The 26503-nt window shown below is 49.1% G+C and overlaps 5 protein-coding genes across 7 annotated transcripts in view; 2 read left to right on the top strand and 3 right to left on the bottom strand.

Moving 5' to 3' along the window:
- eif3d (eukaryotic translation initiation factor 3, subunit D) overlaps positions 1-26503 on the bottom strand; it is a 95952-nt gene that overhangs the window by 6579 nt on the left and 62870 nt on the right. The window lies entirely within an intron of this gene.
- Positions 13-12507, top strand: slc1a9 (solute carrier family 1 member 9). Its single transcript, XM_078797547.1, is given in 12 exon segments — positions 13-168; positions 171-224; positions 5582-5743; positions 5828-5980; positions 6049-6302; positions 6904-7009; positions 7081-7207; positions 8610-8843; positions 9289-9483; positions 11451-11585; positions 11688-12126; positions 12214-12507. Coding segments are annotated over 12 exon segments (2166 nt in total). The 5' UTR covers positions 13-38; the 3' UTR covers positions 12391-12507.
- Positions 14608-17903, bottom strand: kcna7 (potassium voltage-gated channel, shaker-related subfamily, member 7). Its single transcript, XM_058048499.2, has 2 exons — positions 17202-17903; positions 14608-15648 (listed from the first exon to the last, which is right to left on the bottom strand). The coding sequence occupies exons 1-2, from the start codon at positions 17901-17903 to the stop codon at positions 14770-14772; spliced, it is 1581 nt and encodes a 526-aa protein (XP_057904482.2). The 3' UTR covers positions 14608-14769.
- bcat2 (branched chain amino-acid transaminase 2, mitochondrial) lies at positions 19360-23918 on the top strand. 2 transcript variants are annotated; one of them, XM_078797551.1, is made up of 11 exons: positions 19360-19378; positions 20612-20683; positions 20897-21097; positions 21690-21800; positions 21972-22091; positions 22157-22320; positions 22479-22621; positions 22694-22779; positions 22845-22985; positions 23054-23128; positions 23200-23918. In XM_078797551.1, exons 3-11 carry the CDS (start codon positions 20987-20989, stop codon positions 23239-23241), a joined length of 993 nt encoding a protein of 330 aa, XP_078653677.1. In that variant the 5' UTR covers positions 19360-19378; positions 20612-20683; positions 20897-20986; the 3' UTR covers positions 23242-23918. The 2 variants fall into 2 exon arrangements, with proteins under 2 accessions (XP_078653677.1, XP_057904540.2); XM_058048557.2 differs by lacking the exon at positions 19360-19378 and adding an exon at positions 19586-19736.
- On the bottom strand, positions 23958-26421 carry rpl27 (ribosomal protein L27). Its single transcript, XM_058048625.2, has 5 exons — positions 26346-26421; positions 25784-25866; positions 24750-24919; positions 24401-24511; positions 23958-24046 (listed from the first exon to the last, which is right to left on the bottom strand). Exons 2-5 carry the CDS (start codon positions 25862-25864, stop codon positions 23998-24000), a joined length of 411 nt encoding a protein of 136 aa, XP_057904608.1. The 5' UTR covers positions 25865-25866; positions 26346-26421; the 3' UTR covers positions 23958-23997.

Here is a 26503-nt window from a genome sequence, read left to right as displayed (position 1 = left end):
CAGCAAGAAAGAAGGATGGGGAGGGGGGAGGGATTGAGATGGGGCGGGGGTGGGGGGGAGGGGGTGCTCCCGAGCACCAAGCTGTTGTTGTGTATAATCTGCAAATTTTCTCAGATGACGCAAAGACCGTGACTTTGCCTCCTGTCCCCTCTTCATCTCCACATCCCTCCTCTCATCTCCCGATGCCTCGCTCTGGTCGGAGGGGAGACAGCCACGCTCAGCAGGTAAGCTTCCAGGTGGTGGCGGGAGGGGTCCCGAGGGGTCCCGATCATCCAGAGTGACCCATTCCCTTTGCTCCAACCTTTGCTACCCTTTCTTTGTTGGCTTTCCATGTTGTGCATGTTCCTCCTTTGGATGGAGATGTCCAGTTGGTGTTGTCGTTCATGTTTAAACGTCGCACATGCTCGCTTCATCAAAAAGGAACGGACGAGCTTCCGAGGCACCTGTTAGCCAAACCAGGACAGGGATTTATTGTCACATTTGACATTTGAGCCGCGTGAAACGGGGTCCTCGGGCAGCGGGGAGACCGGGAGGAGCGACGCCAACCTTCCCCCGAAAAGAAGAGAAGTGAAGGAAGGGAGGGAGCTATAAATAGCAGATCTTTGCAAGGGTGAAGAGAGCAGATGTGATAGACGCTCTGTGCTTAAGGAGTTCAAACAACAGATTAATACACTCAGATTATCATCTCAGTGAGAGGAGGGGAGGGGAGGGGCCACTCATGCAGGAGGGGGTCTCACGATATACGCTGACGATACATGTTCTTATTGTTGGACTACATTTTTTATGATTTTGACACCCTTGTGTTGACTGGCCGTAGTAATTATACCTCCCCCAAGGAAGTTGGGTGTGCGTATGTCAGCAGTATTATGATAAAAGAGCTCAACCTTCTGGAAGGGTGCAGCCTGGCTCATAAAAATACTGCAATTTTTTTTCAATCAGATTTCGACCTATGTAGGGGTGTGTATTAGGTGATGAAATGTCGGGATATTTTATAAATGAATATTTTTCTGTGTGTGCTTCCAAAGGTTAAGGATGGGTAAAACGGAGCTTTTTGCTTTGCGTCCAAAGAAATCAACAATATTGTGTCCTTTTTCAAACTAATTTAACCCAAAGTTAACGACTTGTGGCTTTTGGTTTCATTTTGTGTCCAGGTACACGGGTGTGATACACACATGACGACTTTAAGTGTTTGTGTTCATGGGAGTCCCGAGAGAGCACGCTTATCCTGATCATGAGCAATGACCTCTGACCTTTTGTGAAGCACGTATTACAGTGTCCTGTCTCTCTGACTCGGGGTCAGTCATGCAAGGGCGGAAGTTAATGCCTTCCCGACACGGTCACGGCTTCATGGATTCTGGAATACGTGGTGCTTGTCATATTTGTGAAGGCCATCTAGCCTCTGGTGCGTTTAAGGCCGGCTGGGACATGTCATACACACAAGAAGTGTGTGTGTGTGAGCATCCTCATCTCCCTCTGAGGGGAGGATGAAGGGGTGGGGTTGGATTATATCTCCAACCCTTTGCAAAGCTCACACCAAACAATCAACTGTTGGAAGTAATCCCCCAGGACACACAGACACCCGAACACACCACACACACACCGCAGCAGCACCACGCCATCATATCAATATTTATACAATACTTATAGGTAGGGACTACCCGACAATGGCGTCACAGTTGGTGGAGTCAGAATGAGGAACACCCCCATTTTTGGATGATGTGCTGGACCGAATGTCTTGCCTCGGTTGACGTACGCTGCTTCGGTTATGGTACAATATTGTGCCTAAACCAAACATCTGTGTTTGACTGTTTGGTATTCATAAAGATGTGGCGGATACTCGCGGCTGTGCTTGTTTACTCACCGCACGAAACGGCAAATCAGGTGATGCACAATACCCTGGTGTCCTGTGTTCAGTTGGTCCACGATTCCAGTGGAGGTGGACCATTTGGAACAGATCAATAGGTCAAAGCACGGCCACGACGGCGCCCGGTGAAGGGCTGTTCTGTCGTAACAGCATCCATTTTTATGCTGCTTATCCACACCAGGGTGGGGGCATGCTGGAGCCCATGTCCAGTTCATCTTGCGTTTTGAGCTTTTGATTTGAAACTGTCGACAGAAGGAGCAGTTCTAAGGGTCGGCGTTCCAAAGTTCCAAGGCTCTGTCTCCTCTGCTCTTCAGCCTGGATGGAGGGCACACCAGGAGCTGCTGTGTCCAGAGTCCTGATAAATCAGGCGGCCTTAGCCCATGAAGAGATTTAAAAACCAATAAGATTTGATAGGAATTCTAAAAATAGTAGCTTGTGCCTTTTAGGTCCTGAAAGCAGACGAGCAGCCATGTTTTGCACCAGTTGTAGGCGGACAGTGGAGGACTGTTTAAGGCCAAAGTGGAGGGAGGTGCAATAGACCAGGCAATATGTCATCATAGTGTTTCCTGAGGTTCCACTGTGTCTGCTAACATAGCTTCCTTGGTGGAGGTAACGAGAATTTCAAATGATCTGAGCTTGTATTGTAAGCACAAGATGATGTGTAGGTGTGCCAGCCCCATTGTTCCATCTCTTGTAGTCTTAGACAGCGTCTGTTCGATCTTAAGAGACTGGGCTATGGAGCGGCCATATTGTTAGCATAGCAGCTACAGTGTTTCTAGTGTGCGACGGTCACGAGCGGCACCTTCTTCTGTGGCTGCTCGGGCTCCATTGCAGTAATTACAGGCTGCTCTTGTGGGGGGATTATGTCCTCATCATCGCGACCTGTTGTGGGGGAAACCACAGCGATTAACAAGCCGAGTCCTAAGTACCCGCTGGAGCTCGAGGCCAGCCGTGATGGTTGGAGCCCTGGAGTTGTTTGGATTGGATTGGATGCACAGTTTAGTCTGGTCCAATGAGATGTGACTAAAATATGCTTGGACCAATCAGCCGTTTACATTCTGCAATAATCAACTTAAGACTCTGGTCATAGAACCTTACCTTGGGCTATGCCGTCACCGTCACCAGAACTGATCTTTGTGGTCTAGGTTTCGCAATTGAATTCAGTTGCTTCAGAGTGATGGTACAAGTTGAGGTTCTGTTCCTGAGTCTTTCCTTCCAACCGGGTCCGCCTTGGGGTGGCTCAGGTTTCAGTACTCAGACGCTCAGTCCCAAAGCGCTCTCCCGGGAACCCGACTTCTCCTTTCAGGGAATTCCTGGCGGCCTACCTGCCAGGGGAGGACAACCACCTGTGTGATCGCACTCTGACAACCAGGATTTACTGTAAGCTCCCCGGTCCAGCGGTCTGAACCCTCTGACCGGAATGGCTGTGTTTTATTAGGGAAGCTAAGCTGCAACGTGACGCAACAAGCCAGCGTTCTGCCAGGCCTTCCTTTCTCGTTCCTCTCGTCCTGTGATCAGCATCTGTTTCCTGTGGCACTGTGACGTCCAATTAAGCACTTTTCAGGCAAAAATTCACTGGACCTTTCAAGGTTCCTGGAGGCCAGCGAGACTTCACCTTGAAGCAGCTCTGACATAATCCGCCCGTTGGGGAAAGAAGACGTTTTAGGCCAGAAGTGCCTTGTACTGACACGCTCTCGCATGCATCGGCATTATCCAAGAGCTCTCCGGGCACGGACCAGGACCTTTCTTTAAGACTGGAAAGGCAGGAAAATATGTTCATAATCCAACCCAGAACCTGGAACACCCAAGAACAGTCCAAATACAAAGTTGGTTAAAAACATCATGAAAGACACTGGACTTGGAGCTTTCATCACCATGGTGTTAATGCCATTGTTGCTACTGGTGAGTTTGTAGAACGGGGTCAAACAGTTTTTACGTAAAGAAAACCGCTTTGGGGGTAATTGGCCGTCTGACTGAGCATCATCGTCACTGCCAAGGAACAGTGTTGGTTTTGGATCTCATCAGATTCTCAGGGCACTGAATCGATTATGCTGATGACTAGATAGGACAGCTCTCATCCTGTCCGGTCTTTGAGCATGAACTGATGAGACCTGGAACGTCTGGTTGGGATCATCCAGTCAATGAGAATACAATGACCCGGATGGATTGCGAATATGCCGACATCTGTAGAAGCAAAACACGGCAGACATGTTTTCCTATGACGGCTTCCCGCCACCATCGACAAATTTATCACCAAAGGATGTCCGAGGAAAGAATAAGACTTGAAGGATTGAAGGGAGGATTTGCGAAGACTACAACACAGCAAACTCCTCCCCCTCCTCTCCTCGCCGACACATTTAACGGAGGATTATATCCATGCAATCGAAACTTGCCGAGACATTCTGTCGAGATCGCAACAGAAAATCAGAGCGCAGCCAGGGGCGGAGATACAGCCGGGTGCGGAGGATGACGGCCTGAGGTGAAAGGGCAAACGGAGCACAGGTAACGTGTTTGTGCGCGGGCGGACGTGTCGCTCCGTTGATGGATTATAATCACGCCCGGTCGCCATAGTCTGTTTGGAAATAGGACGTTCATACCTCTGACGAGGACTTGGCAGGCTGCGCCGCTCTCCAGATGTGTTTACATGAGAGCAGAGGTGGTGGGAGTCGCGCTAATGTCTTTCTAGGCGGGGGACCGCCAACAATCGGATGTTTTGTTAGCAGGAAAAAGCCGGTGTTGACCAGCGGACATTGGGAACTGGAGGCAGAACACCGCATTGTCTTCCGACTGTATCCGACAATACACATCGGCAATTCAGCATTCCCTACACACCTCATTTTTGGTCAAAAACCTTTTTCCTCTGAATAGGCAGTTTTTTCCCACAGAAAATACTGTAATACATGTACCTTATTTTGGTCATTTACACACTCGTTACACAGTATTACACAGTGTACATGTACCTCTGTTTAAAACAACAACATTTTTCTTAATTCTTCTGCGCTAATGCTTTTTCTTCGACTAATGAGATTTCGCACTTTGTTTGGTGGTACTTGAACGCACCACGGTTGCTGGGAGACACAAAAGTGAAACAAAACTTCAACAGCGTGACTCCCATTTCTTCTGTTCATCAATCATCGTTATTTTATATCTACGGTCCTACATAGCCTAGAGTGACCAAGTGCCCTGTTTTCCCAGGACGGCTTTCCTGGTTTGGATTTTTTTTCATTCAGTTGGCTGGATGGAATCCCAGAGGGCCAAAGAAAAAGCAAAACATCTGCACAAAACAATCCTCTGTCGCTTGCCCAGTTGAAATCTCATAATGATTTGATGCACAATGCCGGTTGAAGTTAATGTTCCCAGGAATATTGGTTACATTCCAAGTCTTTGCCGTCAGGTTTTCAGATTTTTGTGCTGGTTTGCGAACCTTCTTTTAGAATTATTCTTTGGTTTCCATGCTATAGCAGTCACCCCTCCTTTATGGCGGTTCATTGGTTCATTGCCACAAAGTATAGGATATAGCCAAAAATCGACCACTTCCACACCGAATGGGAGGACAACATTTTTTGTGATATCAGACATTCCATGACGGTTGTCCCTTTTTAACTCATCTGACATACAGCGGTGGCATCTTTAGCATATACGTATCCCTACGGAATACAAAGGAACTGCTAGTGTGATGTCGCTGTTCCAGAATCCATCCATGTTTTGTGTCCACAGACAGGATGACAAACCCGCCCACAGTCAACCAGTCCAACACCGACAAGCACAACAAGGTGAAAGATGAAACCCGGCAAGATGACAACACGGAGACCGGCTACAAAGACGCCGGCCACTGCAGCCGCAACACCCACAACCTGTTGCTGGGACTCACCGTCATGGGTGCTGACCGTCTGACTGTCATGTGATATTCCTCCTTTCGGCTTTGCCGTTTGACCTGACAATCCAGGCTTTCCTGTGTGTCAGGTGTGGTCATGGGTGCGGTGTTCGGGATGCTGCTGCGCTACATGAAGGTGGTGGACAACGCCGCCCTCACCATGGTCTCCTTCCCGGGGGAGATCCTCATGAGGATGCTGAAGATGCTCATCCTCCCTCTCATCATCTCCAGCCTGATCACAGGTGAGAACCTCTCACTTCCTACTGTGCTCTGGTGTCCTCGCGTGTCCTCACGTGTCCTCCCGTGTTAGGGCTGGCGGGTCTGGATGCTCGCGCCAGTGGCAGGATGGGCAGCAGAGCCATGGTGTACTACATGTCCACCACCATCATCGCCGCCATCCTGGGGGTCATCCTGGTACTAAGTATCCACCCCGGAAACCCCAAACTGAGGGGGCGCACCGCGGCCACGGCCACCAAGAACCAGGAAGTCAGCAGCCTGGATGCCTTCCTGGACCTGATCCGAAACCTCTTCCCTGAGAACTTGGTGCAAGCGTGTTTCCAGCAGGTAACACTTTGGGTCTCCTCTATTCGGACTCCACATTTTGGACTCAGATGAACGATTCAAAGTAGTTTTGGACTGAATGAGTGACTTGAGGGCTGGGACTACAGTTCCTTCACTGAATCAAGCAATGAATAAAAATAAAGTTGCGTTGGTTCCGTAGTCTTTGGACTTTTAAGAATCTTGGTCCTGCAGACCCAATCGAGTCTTGTGACACCTTTACTGACTTAGCGGGGAAAACAAAATAAATGGAAATGTTCTTTTCACCAAATATCTGCCAGCTTGTGTGGCTGCGAGTACAGCGAGTACTGAATAGGGAATACTGAATAGCAAGTACTGAATAGGGAATACTGAATAGCGAGTACTGAGTAGGGAATACTGAATAGTAAGGACCGAAAAGGGAGTACTGAACAGTGAGTATTGAACAAGGAATCCTGAACAGCGAGTACCGAATAGGGAATACTGAACAGCGAGTACCGAATAGGGAATACTGAACAGCGAGTACCGAATAGGGAATACTGAATAGCGAGTACCGAATAGGGAATACTGAATAGCGAGTACCAAACAGCCGCTGTGACCATCAGATCTCCTTTTCCTGACACTGCAGGTCCAGACGGTTCTGAAACAGGTGTCGGTGGCGGCCCCCAACCAAACTGAGCCCATTGTAGTGAACAGGAAGAAGCTGGAGTATAAATGGGGCATGAACGTTCTCGGTGAGTGAAGTCCCGCCTCCTGGGTTGCTAAAGTGATCAAGTTTGAGTGACTTGTGTTTGTTTGGCTCCAGGCTTGATTGGCTTCTTCATCACCTTTGGGATCTGCATGGGCAGGATGGGCGAGCGTGGGAAAGTCATGTGCGACTTCTTCAACATCCTCAACGAGATCATCATGACGATGGTCTCCATGATCATGTGGTCAGTGTCGTGTCTTTTCCCACCAGCGCACGTGCAAACGTGCACAACATGTGTCTGTTTTTGCTCATGTGGGTCAGCGGCTGCCTTATTATGACACGCCGGAGATAGCGCACATGGCGGCCGCTGACAGTGATGGAGAAGCCATCGCTGTGGGAACCAGCGGCAGCCGGCGCTCCGATAGGACAGGAAGTGTGTCGGTGAAGGACGCCGACAGATGGGATGCTGTGGTATGCAGGGGAGTAGCAGGAGCAGGAGCAGGAGCAGGAGCCGGCGCCCGAACAATGTTGAGTTCTCCCGTAGGAGAAGACGTGGAACATCTCCAGAATGCAATGGAGACGCTGAGAGGGTGGGACGGAGCGTGGCGTCTGCTGGAACCTGGATCATGACACACAGCCACAGCATGAGTTCAGTGGCTCGAAACAAACAAAAAAAAAGCAACAAAGTCCATCTCCATGAGCAGCTGGCCACTAGAGGAAATGTGCATGTTCATATCACTCACAGCGTATAAACACATGAGACCGCCGCCTGCGGGCCAGCTAAACACAAGGTCCACTGTATACAAAAGCCTGCATCATTTGAGGAAGACATCCATCACAACCAGCGCGCGGCACGCTCCGGAAAACAACTGCGACCTGGGACCTGCCTGCAATGACACAACTGGAAGGGGGTCCACAACGGAAGCACGTTGTCACGTAGGGAATGTGCACCCTACCCTGGATGAAGACTGATGTGAAGGCACGCTGGACACAAACTGGAATTTCACCCAATAGAACGCAGACCTCCATGTCCCCAGTGGGCACAAATTCATACACGTTAGCCATGATCCATATTGGCTTTCTGACGTTTATCCTATATATAAGTATATCCAATATATAAGTATATCCAACCTATAAGTATATCCAATATATAAGTATAGCCTATATATAAGTATATCCAATATATAAGTATATCCAACCTATAAGTATATCCAATATATAAGTATATCCAACATGTAAGTATAGCCTATATATAAGTATATCCAATATATAAGTATATCCAACCTATAAGTATATCCAACCTATAAGTATATCCAATATATAAGTATATCCAATATATAAGTATATCCAACATGTAAGTATAGCCTATATATAAGTATATCCAATATATAAGTATATCCAACATGTACGTATAGCCAATATATAAGTATATCCAATATACAAGTGTATATATAAGTATATCCAATATAAAGGTATATCCAATATATAAGTATAGCCAACATGTAAGTATAGCCAATATATAAGTATATCCTATATATAAGAATTATATATGGTCATTGCTGGCATGCCGATATCATTATAGCCGATATCGCCTGATGATAATAAAATATCATCCCTATAAAATTCCCATCTTCCCTGTCTCCCAGGTACTCTCCCGTGGGCATCGCATCTCTGATTGCGGGGAAGATTGCGGCCATCGGTGACCTGGAGGTGGTGGCCAGGCAGCTGGGCATGTACATGGTGACCGTCATCGTGGGCCTGGTCATCCACGGCGGCTTGATCCTCCCCGCCATCTTCTTCGGCATCACCCGGAAAAGCCCCTTCACCTTCTACTCTGGAATCTTCCAGGCTTGGATCACGGCGCTGGGCACCGCCAGCAGGTCAGTGACATGTGACGTGTGACATGTCAGACAACGGGGATCATGGATGATGATTCCATGTCTGACATGATTCCAGACGTGTGTGGTGAAAGTCAGGTTGGGATTATGGAAGCAGCCAAATGGGCCCTGCTTGGACGCTTTTGGGCTTTGCGGACACCAACTGTTATTTTGGCACATTACTGTGGCGGTAGTGAAAATGGCTAATCCTATCAACGTTTCCTCTAATTATATTACCAGCCCGGCTTAGCCGGCGAGGGAATCAAATTCCTCTAATACACACGGAGGATTGCAACTGTGGCTGGCACCAGCTGTCGGGATGGGGCTCGCTCCGCTGGGATTTCCGTGTTAGTTTGTCTCCTTGCCAACCTCGCCCCCCCTTCCTCACCTCTGCGTGCCGCCACCTGTCTGCGTATTTGACGTCCTCCGTGTTCCCTTCTGTTCCCAGCGCCGGGACCCTGCCGGTCACTTTCCGCTGCCTGGAGGAGAATCTCAAGGTCGACAAGCGCGTCACCCGCTTCGTGCTGCCCATCGGCGCCACCATCAACATGGACGGCACTGCTCTGTACGAGGCCGTGGCGGCCATCTTTATCGCCCAGATGAACGACATCACGCTGGACGGCGGGCAGATCGTCACCGTCAGGTCAGGAAGGACCGCCGTGCTTCTCGTCTTGATCTCGTTTGTCACCCAAATACATACGTAATGCCCTAATGAATTCTTACATAATGTCCATTCAAGTCTTGAATAAGTAATGGCCACTAAAATAAGATCATTTCATCCAAACTGCTTGGTCACAAAAGATCGACTACATTTAGTTGAACTTCCTGCACGATACGGTCAAGTTTCCCTATATCACTCCTTGGCGGATGTTCCTTTAAGAGAACATAAAAGTCTGGACACCCCCGGATTAAACACGCTAGCATAAATCCAATGTGACCACGCTAAGATATCAAATGTCTACATCTCATCTTTGGCGTTTTTATTCAGCGTCGCCCATATATGCATTGATTTGTGGTGGCCCGCCACTAATACATTTGGACTGCCACAGATGGATGTGGCGCTACCTTTTTTTAAATGCGTGTATTTTGTAGATTTGATGCTAGCTGTTCACCCTCGCATTACAATGGGACTGAAAGCAGCGCAGGCTAATATGGAGTAGGCTCCTGCTTTCCCCCGTGTAATGTCTTTATGTGGGCTGTGTTTCATTGTGTCTGGATGGGAGTCAGTCATTCTTATGCCCCCATCCACCATCCCCAAGTAGTCATGATGTTGATGTGATTAGAATGAACCATCTTGTGTAGCGTAGTAGTAGTATGTGGTGTGTTCATGTTCCCGTTTCCATCAGGATTCTAGCAGCCCTGCTGTGGAACGTTGTGTGTGTGTGTGTGTGTGTGTGTTGTAGATTTGCATATAATAGAGTCCGGGTGGAGGATGGTGGTCTGGGAATTTCTCCCCCCCTGTGTTTTGTCACCAGCGTTTAGTCTGCGGTTTGTCAGCCTCTCATGCAATAATATCGACTTTTACTGCCTGTTGCGTCTGCAGCGAAGAGGCCGCCTTTCATGTTCCTGACATTCCGTGCTGACCACGGCAGTAGGTCGATCCGACTGGCAATGTTGGGGACAGCTAAACTGGCCGCCCGCCCGCCCGCCCGCCTCGCCAGCATTTGATATACGGGCCTGAGCATGTGACCACTTGACTGGAGTCAAATCGTCATTTCTGAGGTTTCAGTGCGATTGCAAACATCCATCTTGTGGCGACGGCGACTAAGCGACTAAGCGACTAAGCGACTAATGATGCTCAGTTGTGTGCGAGTATTTGAGCAGGAAGTCCAACTTCTTGTGTCTCCACTGCGGTAAATGTGCCGCCTCCCCCACGGAGCAATGCTGACAATGCACGTCTCGGGAGACACTTTAGCCCTTTTTCACATCTTCTGTCCAATACCAATTCCCTGGACAGCCGCTAATCATCTTGGAATTCTGGAAAATAAAGTCAAGCGGTCGACTTCCATTTTCTTTCATTGCATTTATTGGCTTAAATGAAGCATTTTCAAGCCTAAAAATGACTGAAATAAAAAAAGAGTACAGCCACAGCCGCCCATCGCTACTCAAGGGGGCGCATTGCCTGCAAATGTGCAAAGGATGTGCATCGCTGGCGTCAGTCATAGAGCGGAAAAGAGCCGAGTTCACCCACTTACTTGTTAGTCCCTTGTACTGTAATGGTACAGCTGCTCCCTTTAAGACGGGGGCGTTCAATCCCGGCCCATCCCAGAAGTTCGTTTGTTGAATCTGACCAATCAGCGCTGTGGTCTGCATCACTGTTGAAGGTTTGGATTCTTTGGAGGCAATCATCAAGTTTCGCTGCAAGGTTTAGGAGGGGGAGGAGCTAGGCAGGTCGGTAACGTTGGAGCAGAATGAGGCCTTAACGTCACCCCCTCAGGGACCCACATCGGGGACCCACATCGGGGACCCACATCGGGGGCTCACCTCCTGCTGTTTTGCACAGCAAATGAGTGAGGCCGGAGTTGATGGCGCCCACTGCTGGTGGTTGCTAAGTAGTAGCCAAATGTATTTCCCTCCACTTCCTCCCACAACGCTCTTCTCTCCTCCCAGTATGACCGCCACTCTGGCCAGTGTGGGAGCGGCCAGCATTCCCAGCGCCGGACTGGTCACCATGCTGCTGATCCTGACGGCGGTCGGCCTTCCCACGCAGGACATCAGTCTGCTCATCGCCGTCGACTGGCTGCTGTGAGTCAGGTGTCTGCTGAGGGGGCGGGGCATAGCGGGAAACCTGAACGCCAAAGCGTGGCCGTTTACTGCGTGACACTGAAAACGTTTGTCCCGCCTCAGCGACAGAATGCGTACCTCCATCAACGTGGTGGGCGACTCGTTCGGCGCCGGCATCGTGGACCACTTGTCCAAAGCGGAGCTCCGTGAAATCGACGCGGCCGAAATGCAAATGCTCCCGATGGAGGAGGAGCTGGACTTCATCCCGCCGCCGCCGATCCTCACCGAGATGGATCTGGTGGACCCGCTCAGGCCGCCCGAGCTGCCGCCCCGCTCCCCCCGCCCCCCCAAACAAAACCACCACGGCCCCGTCCTCTCCCAGTCCCACTCCATCACGTACTCGCCGTCCCGCTCTGTCCGCTCTCCTTCGCCGCACTCCATCCGCTCCCCTTCCCCGCGCTCCGTCTGCTCTCATTCCCCGCGACCTTTCCGCACCCACTCGCCTCACCTCCTCCGCAGGACGGAGCCGGGCTACTGCGCCCTGCCCAGCCATGACAACCAGGTACCGCCCACCAACTTCCTGTGCTCTGAAGCGTCAAGAAGCTGGACTTCCTGCCAGAGCTTCAACTTTGTCAAACCTCATCCTCAGATTCCCGCCTTGCCTCGCTGCTACCGGGACAGGGAGCGGGAACGTGAGCGGCTGCACCGAGAGAGCGAGACGGAGGAAGAGGAGGAGAGGGTCCTCGGAGAAGTCAGCGACGGGGAGGAAAGCGACGACACGGCCTACGACCGGCGACACGCCATCCCGCCCTGCGACCTGCCATGAGGCAGCGGCCCCACTAGGGGGCCTCGCTGCCATTCCGTCTCCTTAATTGGCTCCCTTTGGGAACGTTTGATTGTAGAGTTTAAATGTTAAAGAATATTAAACTATTTCCTCTCCCACCGTCTTGATTCATCATTCAGGAAACAAACACGGCTGACTTTCTTTCACTCCGGTCACGGCGGCTCGGACTCCACGCACCATTTGGACCACTTTGGACGTGACAAGGACTTGCACCTTGACTTTTGTCATGACTTGAGACTTGCTCCCACTTTTCCCCTGCAAACCCGCCCACATTGTCCTTCCACCAATCAGCAGTCTCTCCCTGAACAGCAGCAACCATGTTGCTTTGTGTCGTGTTCGCCGTCTGAGACGACGACGACGAGTTGTTGCCCAAACGCACGAGATGCCGTTTTCATGTCCTCCTTTATCCTGTCCATCTGTAAACTCACCTCCCGTGTCCCGCTCCATGCCTTTCATTTCCACTCAACGTTGACAGCGGACACGCCCCCCCGCCCCCGCCCCCGCCATCGCCCCCAGTGTAGCGTGGTATGTACTCTATGTAATAAAAAGCCTCCAGACTTCCTCAAGACAAACGGCGTTTTATTTTGTCTTTGGCTACCTCGTGTAGGAGGATTTGCTCTCCAAAGAGGTCAGGGTTCACCCACTAAAGATGAAGGAGGGAGGGAGGACGGGGACGGGGGGGGGGGGTTCAGCAGACAAAGAAATTACTGGATGGACATGTTGCAGCAGAGACACGCACGGCAGGGCTGGTGTTTGCCATTGATGAGACAAGGATACACCACAGATATCAGCACACTTAATCCTCTCAAAGAAGACTTTACAGATGGGGGGGGGGGGGCGGGGGACAGGGGGGGGCGGCAGATGGCCAGAAGGACGTCAATCCTTTTCATTCTTCCCAGACAGCATAAGAGCACTGAGGATGATTGCGTTGACTTGTGTGCGTGTGTCGTCAGCGTGGGGGGTCAAAGGTGACGTGGGGCAGGACGTGCTGACGCATCCACAACTGATGATGATGATGATGATGATGGTCTAATCCGTCCTGTAACACGTCACCATGACGATACACAAGCGGTGACATCAATGATGTCATTTCATTGCGTGTTTCAGACGACCAAAATAGCACAGGTGTCAAAGTCCAGGTCCGGGGGCCAGATTCAGCCCGCACATTGTTTTATGTGGCCTCTGAAAGCCTGGAAATGAGACACTTTTTACTTTGTTGTGCTTTAAACAACAAAATGCAGTCATTTTATGTTATGATAAAGTCAACATTATAAGAATAAAGATGTGAGAGAAAATGAGAGCAAACTTTTTTTAAAGTTGGTATTTTTCTGAAAATTACAAGACTAAAGACTAAATTGAGCAAAAAGTAACATAAGGAGAAAAAGTTGATATTAATAATACATTTAGTCGAAGGTGGTAGAATTATACTTCATTGTCAAATGCAGCTTTAGGACTTAGGGGCCGTCAACAAATGCTATTTTTCTGGTGTAGTTGGAAGTAATCTTCTAAATAATTGATTAAATATGCAATGTGCAGGAAGTATTCAGCCTTTATTTGACTATTTATACATCTATTTATACATTTTTCTTCCAGCAACAGGCAAGACTGGCTGGGATGGTGCCTAAGTGGTGTGCTCGATTCTGCTTTGCAACAGTGAACTCTGCTGCTCCACGTGGCAATTACAGCACTCGGCTCCATCAGCCTTGCCTTGAGTATCAGACAAAAGTCGGGGTCGTTGGAGTCGGAGATGGTGAAGAACCGGTGTAGAACTGGTGTAGAACTGGTGTAGAACTGGTGTAGAACTGGTGTAGAACTGGTGTAGAACTGGTGTAGAACTGGTGTAGAACTGGAGTGTGTGTCAGAGCTTGTCAATTCCGTGACACTCAGTAAAGCACACCTGAGATTTAAAAGACAATGGAATGTGTCTGGAATTCTGAAAAGTCCAATATTTGGCCTGGTTCGGCCTGGCTCGGTCTGGCTGGGCCTCAAGAGCTCACATGCGACATCTAGTGGCGGAAAGGCCGCACGTCAGCACACGCCGTCTTTTTACTTGTGACCATAGAACCCAAGACACAAGTCTTCCATAAATACTATATAAATACTAAATAAATACTAAATAATATAAATACTCCAAAGTCATGTGGAAGGAATTGACGAGGGACCTCTGAGCATCAAACTGTTATCTTTATTAACGCTTGACAAAGACTCCAATGATCTGACGTGTAAACCAGGCAAGCAAATATAGAAATATATTTATAGAAAAGCTGAGAACCCCTCACGGTGACCTTCATGGGGGAGGTCGCAGGTACTCGATGTCCACATGAGTCTCCTCTCCCTTGTGTCTCTTCCTCAGAAGTTCCATCACACCTGAGTGACCAGAGGTTCCCTGAGGAGCAAGTTCATCCCGCTCAGATCTCCCGCCGCTTTGCTGTTCCTGTCGTACAGCGGCGCCTTTTCCTGCGTGTCCTCAGGCCCTTCTTCTCCCACTTGATCATCATCGTCCTGGATCTCCTCGTCCTCCTCCCAGAGGGAGGCGGAGACGTGGTGGTACTCCGTGGTGTCCACTCGCTCCATCTCTCGGTGGTAGAAGTAGCTGAAGTTGGACACGATGACGGGCACGGGCAGCGAGATGGTGAGCACGCCGGCGATGGCGCACATGGAGCCCACCAGCTTCCCGCCCACCGTCTCCGGGTACATGTCTCCGTAGCCGACCGTCGTCATGGACACCACGGCCCACCAGAAGGCCTCCGGGATGCTGGTGAAGGCCGTGTCCGGGCGGTCCACCTCGGCGAAGTAGACGGCGCTGGAGAAGAGGATGACACCGATGAAGAGGAAGAAGATGAGCAGGGCCAGCTCGCGCAGGCTCGCTTTAAGGGTCTGGCCCAGGATCTGGAGACCCTTTGAATGGCGGGACAGCTTGAAGATCCTGAAGACCCGAACCAGCCGGATGACCCTGATCAGTGCCAGCGACACGGAGGGCTGCGCCCCCTTGTCCTTGGCCAGCTCCGTGCCCAGCGTGACGAAGTAGGGAATGATGGCGAAGAAGTCGATGGTGTTCATGACGTCCTTGAAGAAGTGCGTCTTGCTGGGGCAGCAGGTGAAGCGCATGATGAGCTCAAAGGAGAACCAGCAGATGCAGATGGTCTCCACGATGAAGAAGGGGTCCTGGAAGGGAGTGAAGGCCGGAGGGTTCAGGACGCTGTCGTTGGCCGCCGCCGGCTGAAGGATGCTGGTGAATCTCTGCAAGACAAAGACTCCGGTTTACAAAAACTGCCAGGACGCCGACAAGTCAAGAGGACTTACGTACCTGGAGGTCCTACTGCCTCTTAGCTCTTGGTTAGCTCAAGCTCTACGGTTCTACGGCGCTAAACTCCAGGACCGGCGTCACAAAGGACTTGTTTCAAACCCAAACTTCACACCAAGAGTTTTGGTATTCCAAATCATCTCCCAGCATGACGTTGGATTCGTTCTGAGTTCCTGTCCGGTCCTGTCCGAGAACATCACCATGATGGAGGAACCTCCCTGCTCACCCAACCTGACCTTCCGTGGCGCCTCGTCTAGTACGAATAACCTGGCATCTACGGAGGCTGAGCATCACCATGGCGATGCCGACTACCAGAGCCAAAACAAGGAGCCAAGCCAATCCGCCTGACGTTCTGGGAATTTGACATCGATCGCACGATGCTAACATTTCTCGCCTCTCCAATTTCACTCCAGGAAGTTCATTTTCCACGCAGACTTTCCTTTCATGCTCTATATTTAAAAAGATGGACTTGTGTCACCCCCCTGACCCCCGGTTTTGGAAAGCGGTCCCAACAGGACTTGGCACTAACAAGGTAGGTCAGGTTACCACAAGGTTTTACCTTCTCCGAGCAAACTTTCGTCTTTTGGATGCTTCGCTTTGTCCTCCTGTCCTGAATTAGTTCTTCACCATGGGATTGTCAACAGTCCGTGCTGTCCGTGGTGTCCATGCCGTCCATGGTGTCCGTGTCGTCCTGCCCTTGGCTAAGTAGACCCGACTGAAACTCGGATGCTCGGATTTAGAAGCCTAAATCCAACAATCCCAGCTGTGGATGTCACAAATCATCACATTGGAGAAGACGCCAAGTTCTACGTTCTGAATCCACGTGAGCAAGTTAGCCAAGCCATGCTAGTTAGCCAAGCCATGCTAGTTAGCGTCGTCATGTGTCTGTGCTGTTTCAGTTCCTATGAGTCACAGTGTTTATTAATACATATTTATATGTTCGTCTGGGGCTTATCCTTTGTCTATATTTAGTGGCCAGGTCTCAGGGGGGTAACATAAGAACGCCTCATCTGCTTTCCTGGTCTTCATACACGTGGCCGTCTCTCGCCTTCTGGAATATCTCCTTCATCTAAACGCGCCTCTTGGCTTGGAGGCTTCTCCTATTCCGTCTCCTTCGTAAAACCGATCGCCGGTGCTCTGATCATTGCCTCCAGGATTAGTTCGCAATCACCTCAAGGAACCTGGAGCTTCTCAGAAGCTGGACTTCCTGTCTGATTTTATTCCTAAAACGAAGCCTTGATGGCCAGATTGTTTACGTTTGGGAAGAGGACACCGTCCTTCCCTGGAATGCCTCCATGCTCACCTCATGACATCCTTGCCGTGTTAAACCTTGACTCTGTTTGCACCCTGCCACCCCCACCCCCGTTAGCGCCACCCTCAGGTGGGAATTTCAATCCAAGCATCGAACATTCAAAATCTACAGAACAGTGCTAACCACCGGACCACCGTGCTACCTCAAACTGGAATTTCTAACAAGCATTTTACGCACCTCCCGCTGTTCCCTCTCATTCCTGAACTCGGGCAGAGTCTCCAGGCAGAAGATGAGGATGGAGATGATAATGACCATGACGCTGACAATGGCGATGATGCGAGCGGCGCTGGAGGACTCAGGATACTCGAAGAGCATCCAGAGGCGTCTCTGCAGGTCGCCGCTGGGAAGAGGTCTCTCCTCTTCCTTTGGGAAGCCTTCGTCTTCCTTGAAGCGGTCCAGGATGTCCTCCCCGAGCTCGTAGAAGCGAAGCTCGTCCATGAACATGTCCAAGGGCACGTTGGCAGGCCTCCGCAGTCTCCCGCCCGACTGGTAGAAGTACAAGATGGCGTCGAAGCAGACCCGGCTCCTGTCCAGGAAGAGCTCATTCCTGGCCGGGTCGAAATAGCGAAGACGTTTATGGGCGTCTCCCAGCAGGGAGTCGGGGTACTGGGACAGCGTGCGCAGCTGCGTCTCGTAACGCATCCCAGACACGTTGATGGCCAGGCGCTCGCTCAGGGCCCAGCCGCTCTTCCACGGGGGACGCCGCTTGTCCCGCCTCACGTCCCCACTCGGCGCCACCACCTTCCCGCTCTCCTTCTCCAGCTTGTTGTGCTCGTCTTTGGTGCGCTTGTCCTCGTCCTCGGTGCGCTTGTCCTCGTCCTTGGCCTTGTCTCCAGGCTCACCTCCGTCACAACCGTCTCTTTTCTTTGGATCCGCCATCTCTGAGCCCTGAACCACCACGACCAAACGTGAATAGAACGAAGGTTCTGACCTCCCATGGACTAGAAGATGCTCCTACCTTAAAGGTTCCTGCGGACGCGACTATGACTAGGAAGAACGTGAGGGTCCGTCTGCTGGCACTGATCACACCTCCATGCCCACCACCCCCTCGTCAGGGTGCCCTCACTGCTCACCCGTCCCTCTTCCCGGGGTCCACCATCCTCCCCAGCATGGTGCTCGCCTCCTCCTCGCTATTCTCGCGCTTGTGAGAGGAAGTTAGAGAGGTCGGAGGGCAGCGTGGCTCCTTTGGGTGTTAATCTGCAAGTTAGACCGCTTCAACTTGTTTGTGGGTGACTTCACGAGACGCCCCCCACCTACCCCACCCCACCCACACACACACACACACTCTCTACGCTCGCGGTGTCGACAGGAAACGCTGTCAGGCCGAAATTTAATCTTCCACCTCCTCCAAAGGCCAAGCGCATCGCTGGAGCTTTTCCCACTTTTCCCCAAGCCAACACCCCCACTCGCCCCCACCCCACCCCGGCAACTCAACTACACACACACACACACACACACACACACACCTCTGACCCCTGTGCTTTCCTACTTCAACATACTGAACATGTTTGCATCAACCTCATAACTCACCCTGCAAAATGCCAACATATGAAAATACATTATTACTGTATTATCTACTATTAACTACTACTAGCTGGGGTAGGCTCTAGCATAAGACACATGTTGGTATTATATTTTTGAATGCATAATTTCCCTCTAAGTATTTTGGGGGAGATCAAGTATAATATATTTTAATTCAGGAAAATAGATAACTTGTTTAAATAAATGTTTGTCAGTGTTTAATTTATTTTCATGTATGCTTTTACTATGTGGCTTTCATTTTATTAACTAATTTGTTTAGTATTGAAATTTAAAAGTGACGTCATTGTGTGCCGCTGAGCTCGTTTGTGTAATACACTTTTAGTCCACCAGAGGACGACAGTTTCCACTGCGCTGTGAAGCCTGTGATGTCAATAATAATGGAGGCCTTGTTTATCAAGATCACCTTTACTTTTACCGCACTCCTCAGATACAATGTTAGCATATGCTAAAATAACATGGAAATATGGTAATAGGACTAGGAAATTTTGTGTTATAGTGGGGAGGAATGACGCATGTTAGCACTGTTATCATTACTGATAAAGAGTGGAATAGTGTTTCCGCTTTATCTAATCTTATCAAGGCGCTAGTAGCTCATCTTTTGCTGTGAGGCTTCCTGCTGCTGCCTGCAGAGAAGCTCAAGCCAGGCGTGAATGAAGCCCAATTAGACGTCTCCAGCGTCTTGTACCTTTGCTGGCCCGCCATTGTTGTGTTTATTAGCTTGTAAATGCTAAATGTGTCTCTGTCTGCAGGTCTCAGCTTGCACTCCATTATTCATGGATGCCGGTAGAAGTGCTGTTCAAAGTGACAAAAAGGTCATAGAGTTTGTTACAGGTCTTTTAGCATTCTGTTTTACTCGACTTCACTCTGCTCCCCTGCCCTCTCCTCGGCCAATCAGCATTCAGCCCACTCGCTGGCTCCAGCCAATCAAAAGTCGCCGTCGAATCACGCCTTCGTGTTCGTCTTCAATGAAACTTTTTGTGTTATTAAAAAAAAAAGTATGACGCCGTGCAGTTAGCTGCTTTCTTCTATCAAACCGGCTTTTTTGTTGTCTCGAGAGAAGCGCCACAGTCATTTTCCAAAGCAGACCAGACCAGACTTGACTTGAGTGTTTGTTTCCACCCGAGTTAATAATCAGTGAGCACTGCAGCGGACATGGCAACCTTCCGATCGGTGAGTCCAAAGACGAAGAGCGTCGTCGTTATCTGTTTGCACGTCGAGTTAATGATTGACTGAAATGGTGTGATAACGAGCAAATAAAGATAAGACGTGTTTAAACGATGCTGCGTCCCGCCAAAGCATCGCCTAGCTAAAAAAAAAAGGACAACACACCAAATCCCGTTCTGAAATCGGCGACGTAAAGCCTTTCTACTTGGAAACTAAACGATGACGTTTTTCTGAATCAAACACAAGGGAGAGTGTAAATCTTCGTGGCTGAATCTATAATTCGGCATACTTCGTCGTATATATAAAATGAGGCATGATGGGTAAAATGACATTTTAATGTGACCGGACGTGTGTCGCCACCTCCAACATTCCATTCGGTTAGTGGCGGTAACCGGTTTAGTCGAGGAGAACGAGTCGAACATTTGATTTTCTTATATTGGACATCTTCTCAGTGACTTACTTCGTGTATTTAAAAAAAATGACTTTATTTAGGTGCATTCCGGTGCTTGAATATTAAGGCTAAACAATGATTGTTTGTGTTTAGTTGACTATGCTAACTAGCATAGCTAGCTTCATTTTTCACAACATTATACTCTTGTTTGGATTTATTAGCATTATGTAACGGGAGTGACATCACGGCGACTGCAACAGACACACAACTTGCATCATCCGTGTTCGAACAGCCACCCACCCCCAATCCAAACCCCCCCAACACACTAGAAAGAAAGCACGTCATCCGTTAAACCTGTCTAACCTCTCTTGCGCATGCTCTGTGTGCACACTCACTAAGTCGTAGACAGAATATTGAGCAATGTGGAAGTTGCACATTATTATTATTATTATTATGCTAATGGTAAAGTTGTTTCTGTGTGTGTTTTCAGGTCATCCAAAGAAGATTGACTCAGACGCTTCCTGTGGTCCTGGCATCTCAGCGTCTGTCCAGCTCCTTTAAGGTAACGCCTGCAGGTCATGTGACAGCACGGCGTGATGGAAAAGTGTCTTAACCAGTGTGCCCCGTCTTCTTCTCCTCGTAATTCTTCTTAATTGAACCACTTCATGTCTTTGCATGCAATATGACCTGATTCCCCTTTAAAAAAAAAAAAGCATGCTGATATTCAAATCAATCCCTCTGGTCCCGCCCACATTGCCGCCCCACCCCACCGCAGGCCGCCAACCTCACCGTCGAGCGAAACCCGGTATGCAAGGACAAGCCAGACCCGTCCACCCTGGTGTTCGGCAAGCAGTTCTCGGACCACATGCTGACCATCATGTGGTCCGCCGACGCCGGCTGGGACGCCCCCAAGATCAAACCCTTCCAGAACCTCTCTCTGCACCCCGCCAGCTCCGCCCTGCACTACTCCATCGAGGTCAGACGCAAACTCTCACAGAGGTTCAGGGTCCGACTCTCATTCGCGTGCGGTCTTTTATTCCTAATTTAGTCTAATCCATAATAAGAATGTAGCACATCACAGACCGGTGACATCATTGGTTCAAAGAGTCGGGTTTATATTATGGTCACCATGACGACGTCTGCTTGGAAGGCCGTCAAGCCAATAGGGACTTTTTATCCGTGCTGGGATGTGAAAACATTTTTTTCATGGTTTCCTCCTTCACCAACTTTTTTTTGTCCAAATTCATAATTCTTTACTAATTATTTAATTTGATTTATTTTTTATAATTAATAATAATTTTGTAATTTCATAATTTTTTATTATAATTATTTTAAATATTTTTTTTCCTTTTTATGTAATTAATTACATTTTTAAAGTTTTTTTATAGTTGGTCTGTTTTTGTTTGTATATGTGTTTATGGGTATGAACACAAATTTTAAATAAAACCGTAAAAACTATAGAAATCATGCAAAATAGACCAAATAAATAAAATATATATAGTATATATTATATATATATATGTATAGTATCACTAATGTGTGGCGTTTTTTGTATTGTTTTTTTTTAGCTCTTTGAAGGCATGAAGGCGTTCCGCGGCAACGACAACCACATTCGCCTCTTCCGTCCGATGCTCAACATGGAGAGGATGCATCGCAGCGCCGAGCGCAGCTGTCTCCCGGTGAGCACGCCGCCCGTACTAAAATATCATGCAGGAAGAAAATAATACAAGCAAGCATGAAAGCGGTTTGAAATGATAGCATTACAACCGGATTGTCTATCATAAACAAGTGCGGGATGTCAGGTGGGATGTCAGGTGGGATGCGTGCGTGAAGGTGTTTCCTGCCTGCAGGTGTTTGACAAAGGAGAGCTGCTGGAGTGCATCAGGAAGCTGGTGGAGGTGGACCAGGAGTGGGTTCCGTACTCGCAGGACGCCAGCCTCTACATCCGGCCCACCTTCATCGGGATCGAGGTGGGTCCCCCGCAAACATTGCAGGACGGTTCACAAGAACTAAAACATGTTTGCCGCCCACCCAGCCATCCCTCGGCGTGACGCGGGCCAGTCAGGCCTTGCTCTTCGTCATCGTGGGCCCTGTGGGACCGTACTTCGCCACCGGCTCCTTCAACCCCGTCTCCCTGCTGGCCGACCCGTGCTTCGTGCGTGCCTGGAAAGGAGGCGTCGGCGCTTACAAGATGGGAGGGTGAGTACAATCTGGAAAACAGTTCTATATGCGTATAACAGGCAGCATCCTCATAGAAACCAGTGTAGCGGCGCCCTCTGGTGGATAACCGTGTAATTGCATGGCTGATGTGCATCCACGTGATGACATACTGTAAATTTCATCCTCCTCCTCCTCAGGAATTACGGTCCAACCATCGCCGTGCAGAACGAAGCGGTGCAGCGAGGCTGCCAGCAGGTCCTATGGCTGTACGGAGACCAGGAGGAGATCACGGAGGTCGGCACCATGAACCTCTTCATCTACTGGACCAACAAGAACGGAGGTCAGACCCGTCTTTGTTTGCACACTCGAAGCGGGAGACGAAGATGAGCATGGCTCTCAAATGTGTGAGCAGAGAAGGAGCTGGTGACCCCCCCTCTGGACGGCATCATACTTCCTGGAGTCACCAGACAGTCTCTGCTGGACCTGGCCAGAACCTGGGTGAGCAAGAACCCGTGTGGACTTGGAACCACAAGTGCAGCGTGATGATGATGATTTGTTGTCAGGATGAGTTCAAGGTGACGGAGCGCACGATGGGCATGAAGGAGCTGCTGGGGGCTCTGGACTCCGGACGGGTTCTGGAGGTGTTTGGAGCCGGGACGGCGTGCGTGGTGTGCCCCGTGGGCAGCCTTCTCTACAGGGGCAAGGTGGGTTCCTTTCATCACAGAAGCAGCAGCCTGAAGAAGAAAAGACCTCACACCTCTTTGTCCTGCAGACGTTCCAGATCCCAACCATGCAGAACGGACCCGACCTGGCCAAGAGGTTCTACAAAGAACTTACTGACATTCAGGTGAGGTCCTTTTGTGTTTGGTCATGAGGTGCATTGAGAAACCGCTGGTTGATGTCCTCTCGTCTTGCCAGTATGGACGCACGGCTAGCGATTGGGCTCCACTGGTGGTGTAGATCCTCGAGCCGATCCGATCAAGTTACATCCCATAATACCTTCATGGACCTCCTAACCACTAATGCACTCCACACTACCGCCAAGCAGAGACGAGGTTGGTCTCCACTGGTTGTCATAGCAACACAAGACTGGAGCAATATGAACAGTATGCAATGTTTTCAACTTTGACCTTTGTGTGTTTACCAGAACAATTGTACTTTAGATATCCAAATGTATATATCTATATATATTACTCATATATAGCACAATGGTACTCTTCCTATAGACTGTACTGTAGCAGCTGCATAGTAGTTTTTCATGTTACATGACACGTCACTATTGCCGTGGACCACAAGGGGGCGCCACGTCACTGCTGACGTCACTTTGCACTCCTGGGCTTCCCGGCCAGGAAGGACGAGCCAGTTGAAAATGCACAAAAACGCTGAAGCTGGAAGTTAGCGCCCAAACCGAAATGTCTGCACTAGTTTGTGGTATCATGAGAATATTTGTTTTTAAATTATTTGGTCCTTCCTATGAAATGAGTTCGGCCGTCTTCCAGTCATGAAATGCTTTTAATGCTCTCGTCAAAGTGCCTGCTGACAGCTGTCCGTCAGAGTGTCTTTTAGATGTTCTCCTCTTTCAATGTGCCGTCTCTTTACCTGGCATTTTGTTTTACATTAAACTCCATTTGACTCCATGTCCTTCCCTCTCCCACACGATGGCACCGCACCACAGCTGGAAGTATTTTACATTTTTATTATTGAAACCAAGTGAATTTAGAATCTGAGCTTTTGGAAGAACCACTTGTTCTTGCCCGTCTTGTACCTGCAGACACACAAAGTTGAACCCATTACCATCACACCAGTCTAACGATGGAAAAGTACGGAAACTAGCCTAGTGTTTGCCATACATTCTTTGCCTTGCTCAAGCACACCCAACCTAACATGATGTAGCACTCGCTATATTTAGCTACTAGTCAAACACCCTGTAGGTGGTTTTTCAAAATGCTAGTAGCTAATCTAGCGAAGGCACATGCACGCAGACAAGTTACTCTTGTTATTCTAAACAGGTTTTGTGCTCATTCAGCAAAGGCCAATTACACAACTTGGAACCAATGCCACTACGATAGATGGCAGTCGTGCAGGAAACATTCCATTAAAACATTGGAAGGCATCTCACCTCTCTTCAAACTTGATCTTGGCCTCCCTTCTGGCTTTACATTTTAGAGCAGGATCCCTGAAGACGTCCTTGTTGACCACAGTTTTGTCGAGGGGAATGTCCACAGAGTATCTGCACATGCAAAAATAAATACATTTAAAAGCACCGCTGCTGATAAACGCTTCATCTTGGCAGAACAACAATTCATGAGAAGATTCATTAAGTCGAGCCGTCCATGTTCATCTAAAACCAACTTAAGATATAAATAAATCATCCTCATCTACCGGGTTCCAAGAGGTCTTGAAGTGGCCAGAGTAAAAGGAGCAAAGTTCCCCCTCGCGTCGCTCATCCGAGCGAGCAAGCCACTGACCTTGTGGGCATGAGGTGGTTGTAGTTGAAGACCTTGACAAAAGCCTTGATCTTGGACCTCTTGGCGACCTTCTTCTTGCCCATGGTGGTGGTCACCTTGCGGGGGTAGCGGTCGATGCCAGCCACCAGAGCGTGGCTGTAAGGGCGGTCTGCCGTACCATCATCGATGTTCTGGAGGAGGGCATCGAAGGGGTTACACTTTCGTGAGGTTTCACACAGCGAGTATAAATAAGCATCAGAGGTCCCCTTTAAGCTAACGTCCAAATCCTGTGCTGGTCCAAATGTAACCTTGCCTGGATACCACAAACTATTCCACAGGAACGTTTCTGGGATTTTTGCTGTTGGGCTGGAAAAATTGCATCCACACTGTGCCCAGATTAGTAAAATGGTTGCATCCAGACAGTAACGGCTCACTGCGCAATAAGGATGTAATACACTAGACAAACCTATGTGTGGCGCTGTAAACACACGGATGGAACCACATGACACTTTTAACTACAGAAGAAGGAACCCATGCCACACAGTCAAATTACTTCTGGAGTCCTTATGTAGTATAAGACAAAGTATCAGCGGAATGCCGTCATCAGAACGCCAACCGGGGTGAGTCAAATCCAAACAATCTGATATAACGTTGACTTGTACGGAATTACTTTTGGTTGGCGATATCGTTTTCCTAAAGCAGCAGATTCCTCATCCATACAGAAACAAGTTGGCACTTTTGACCTGAATACTTTTCCATCTGGATAACCCCTTAACCCCCCGGTTCTCTGTGTCATAACAAAGGTGTGTACTAATGTTGTGCATTGTGTACATTAGTACACCTCAAGTATTGTGCTGACATCCACTTGACAGCCTTGTCCTTTAGCTCGGAGATCCACAGTACACTCATTGGTACTAGTACCCCCGTTTCAGAACCACTGCTTGAACCAAAGACCATGTTCTTCACATGTCAAATACTGTGAGACTTTAATAAAGTCCTACAAAAAAACGAGTATGTGTCATTTGAGTGTGATATTCGTAGTAGTATTTATTTACCTTCACGATGACGGCTTTGCGGCCGGCGTAGCGTCCAGCGAGGACCATCACCACCTTCCCAGGCTTCATAAACTTGCCCATCTCTACAGAAATAAACCAGCAGTCAGGCGAACATCACGACACACACAAAAACAGTCAGCCGGAAACGGAAACAAAGAAACTGCAGTTAAATAGTCTCGATGCTAAATGATGAGCTAGCTTTAGCTTCTAGCTTCCAGCGGCTAGCAGCTACTAACTTTATTTAGCGCCACAAATTTTCACACAAGGCAAGATAAGGGGAAGCATTACGGTGTGAGTCCCTGTCAGAATAAAGCATTTAACGTGTAGGCTAGCATGTTAAGTGTCTTTACGTTCGGAAGGCTGCCATGTTGGAATGAACACCGAAGGACTGTGGCGTCGCAGTAAACGCACATTTTAATGACTTATTCGGTATCAATTCACAGACATAACAATCGACACTCATTTGGCCGACGGTACAGTCTCGGTTTGCTTCAATAAAACATTTAAATGGGCCAGATTAGGGGCGATGTTTCCAGATTACTGCAATAGAATATTCACTCACTGATGCTGTTCTTCGGCCTCCGCTGGCAGGAAAGGAAGTTGGAGAGGGTTTTGTGAACTTTGACCCGCACAGGTGTACGTCACTTCCGATGTATGTTAATATGCGGCAATTTATGTGATAAATAATAGCTTTAATAAAACCATAGCAAATCTAAATAT

Source organism: Doryrhamphus excisus, linkage group LG16 (assembly GCF_037039965.1).
Source record: "Doryrhamphus excisus strain RoL-2023G ecotype Guam linkage group LG16, RoL_Dexc_Guam_v1.1, whole genome shotgun sequence".
Taxonomy (NCBI): Eukaryota; Metazoa; Chordata; class Actinopteri; order Syngnathiformes; family Syngnathidae; genus Doryrhamphus; species Doryrhamphus excisus.
This window is presented reverse-complemented; position numbering and strand designations above follow the sequence as displayed.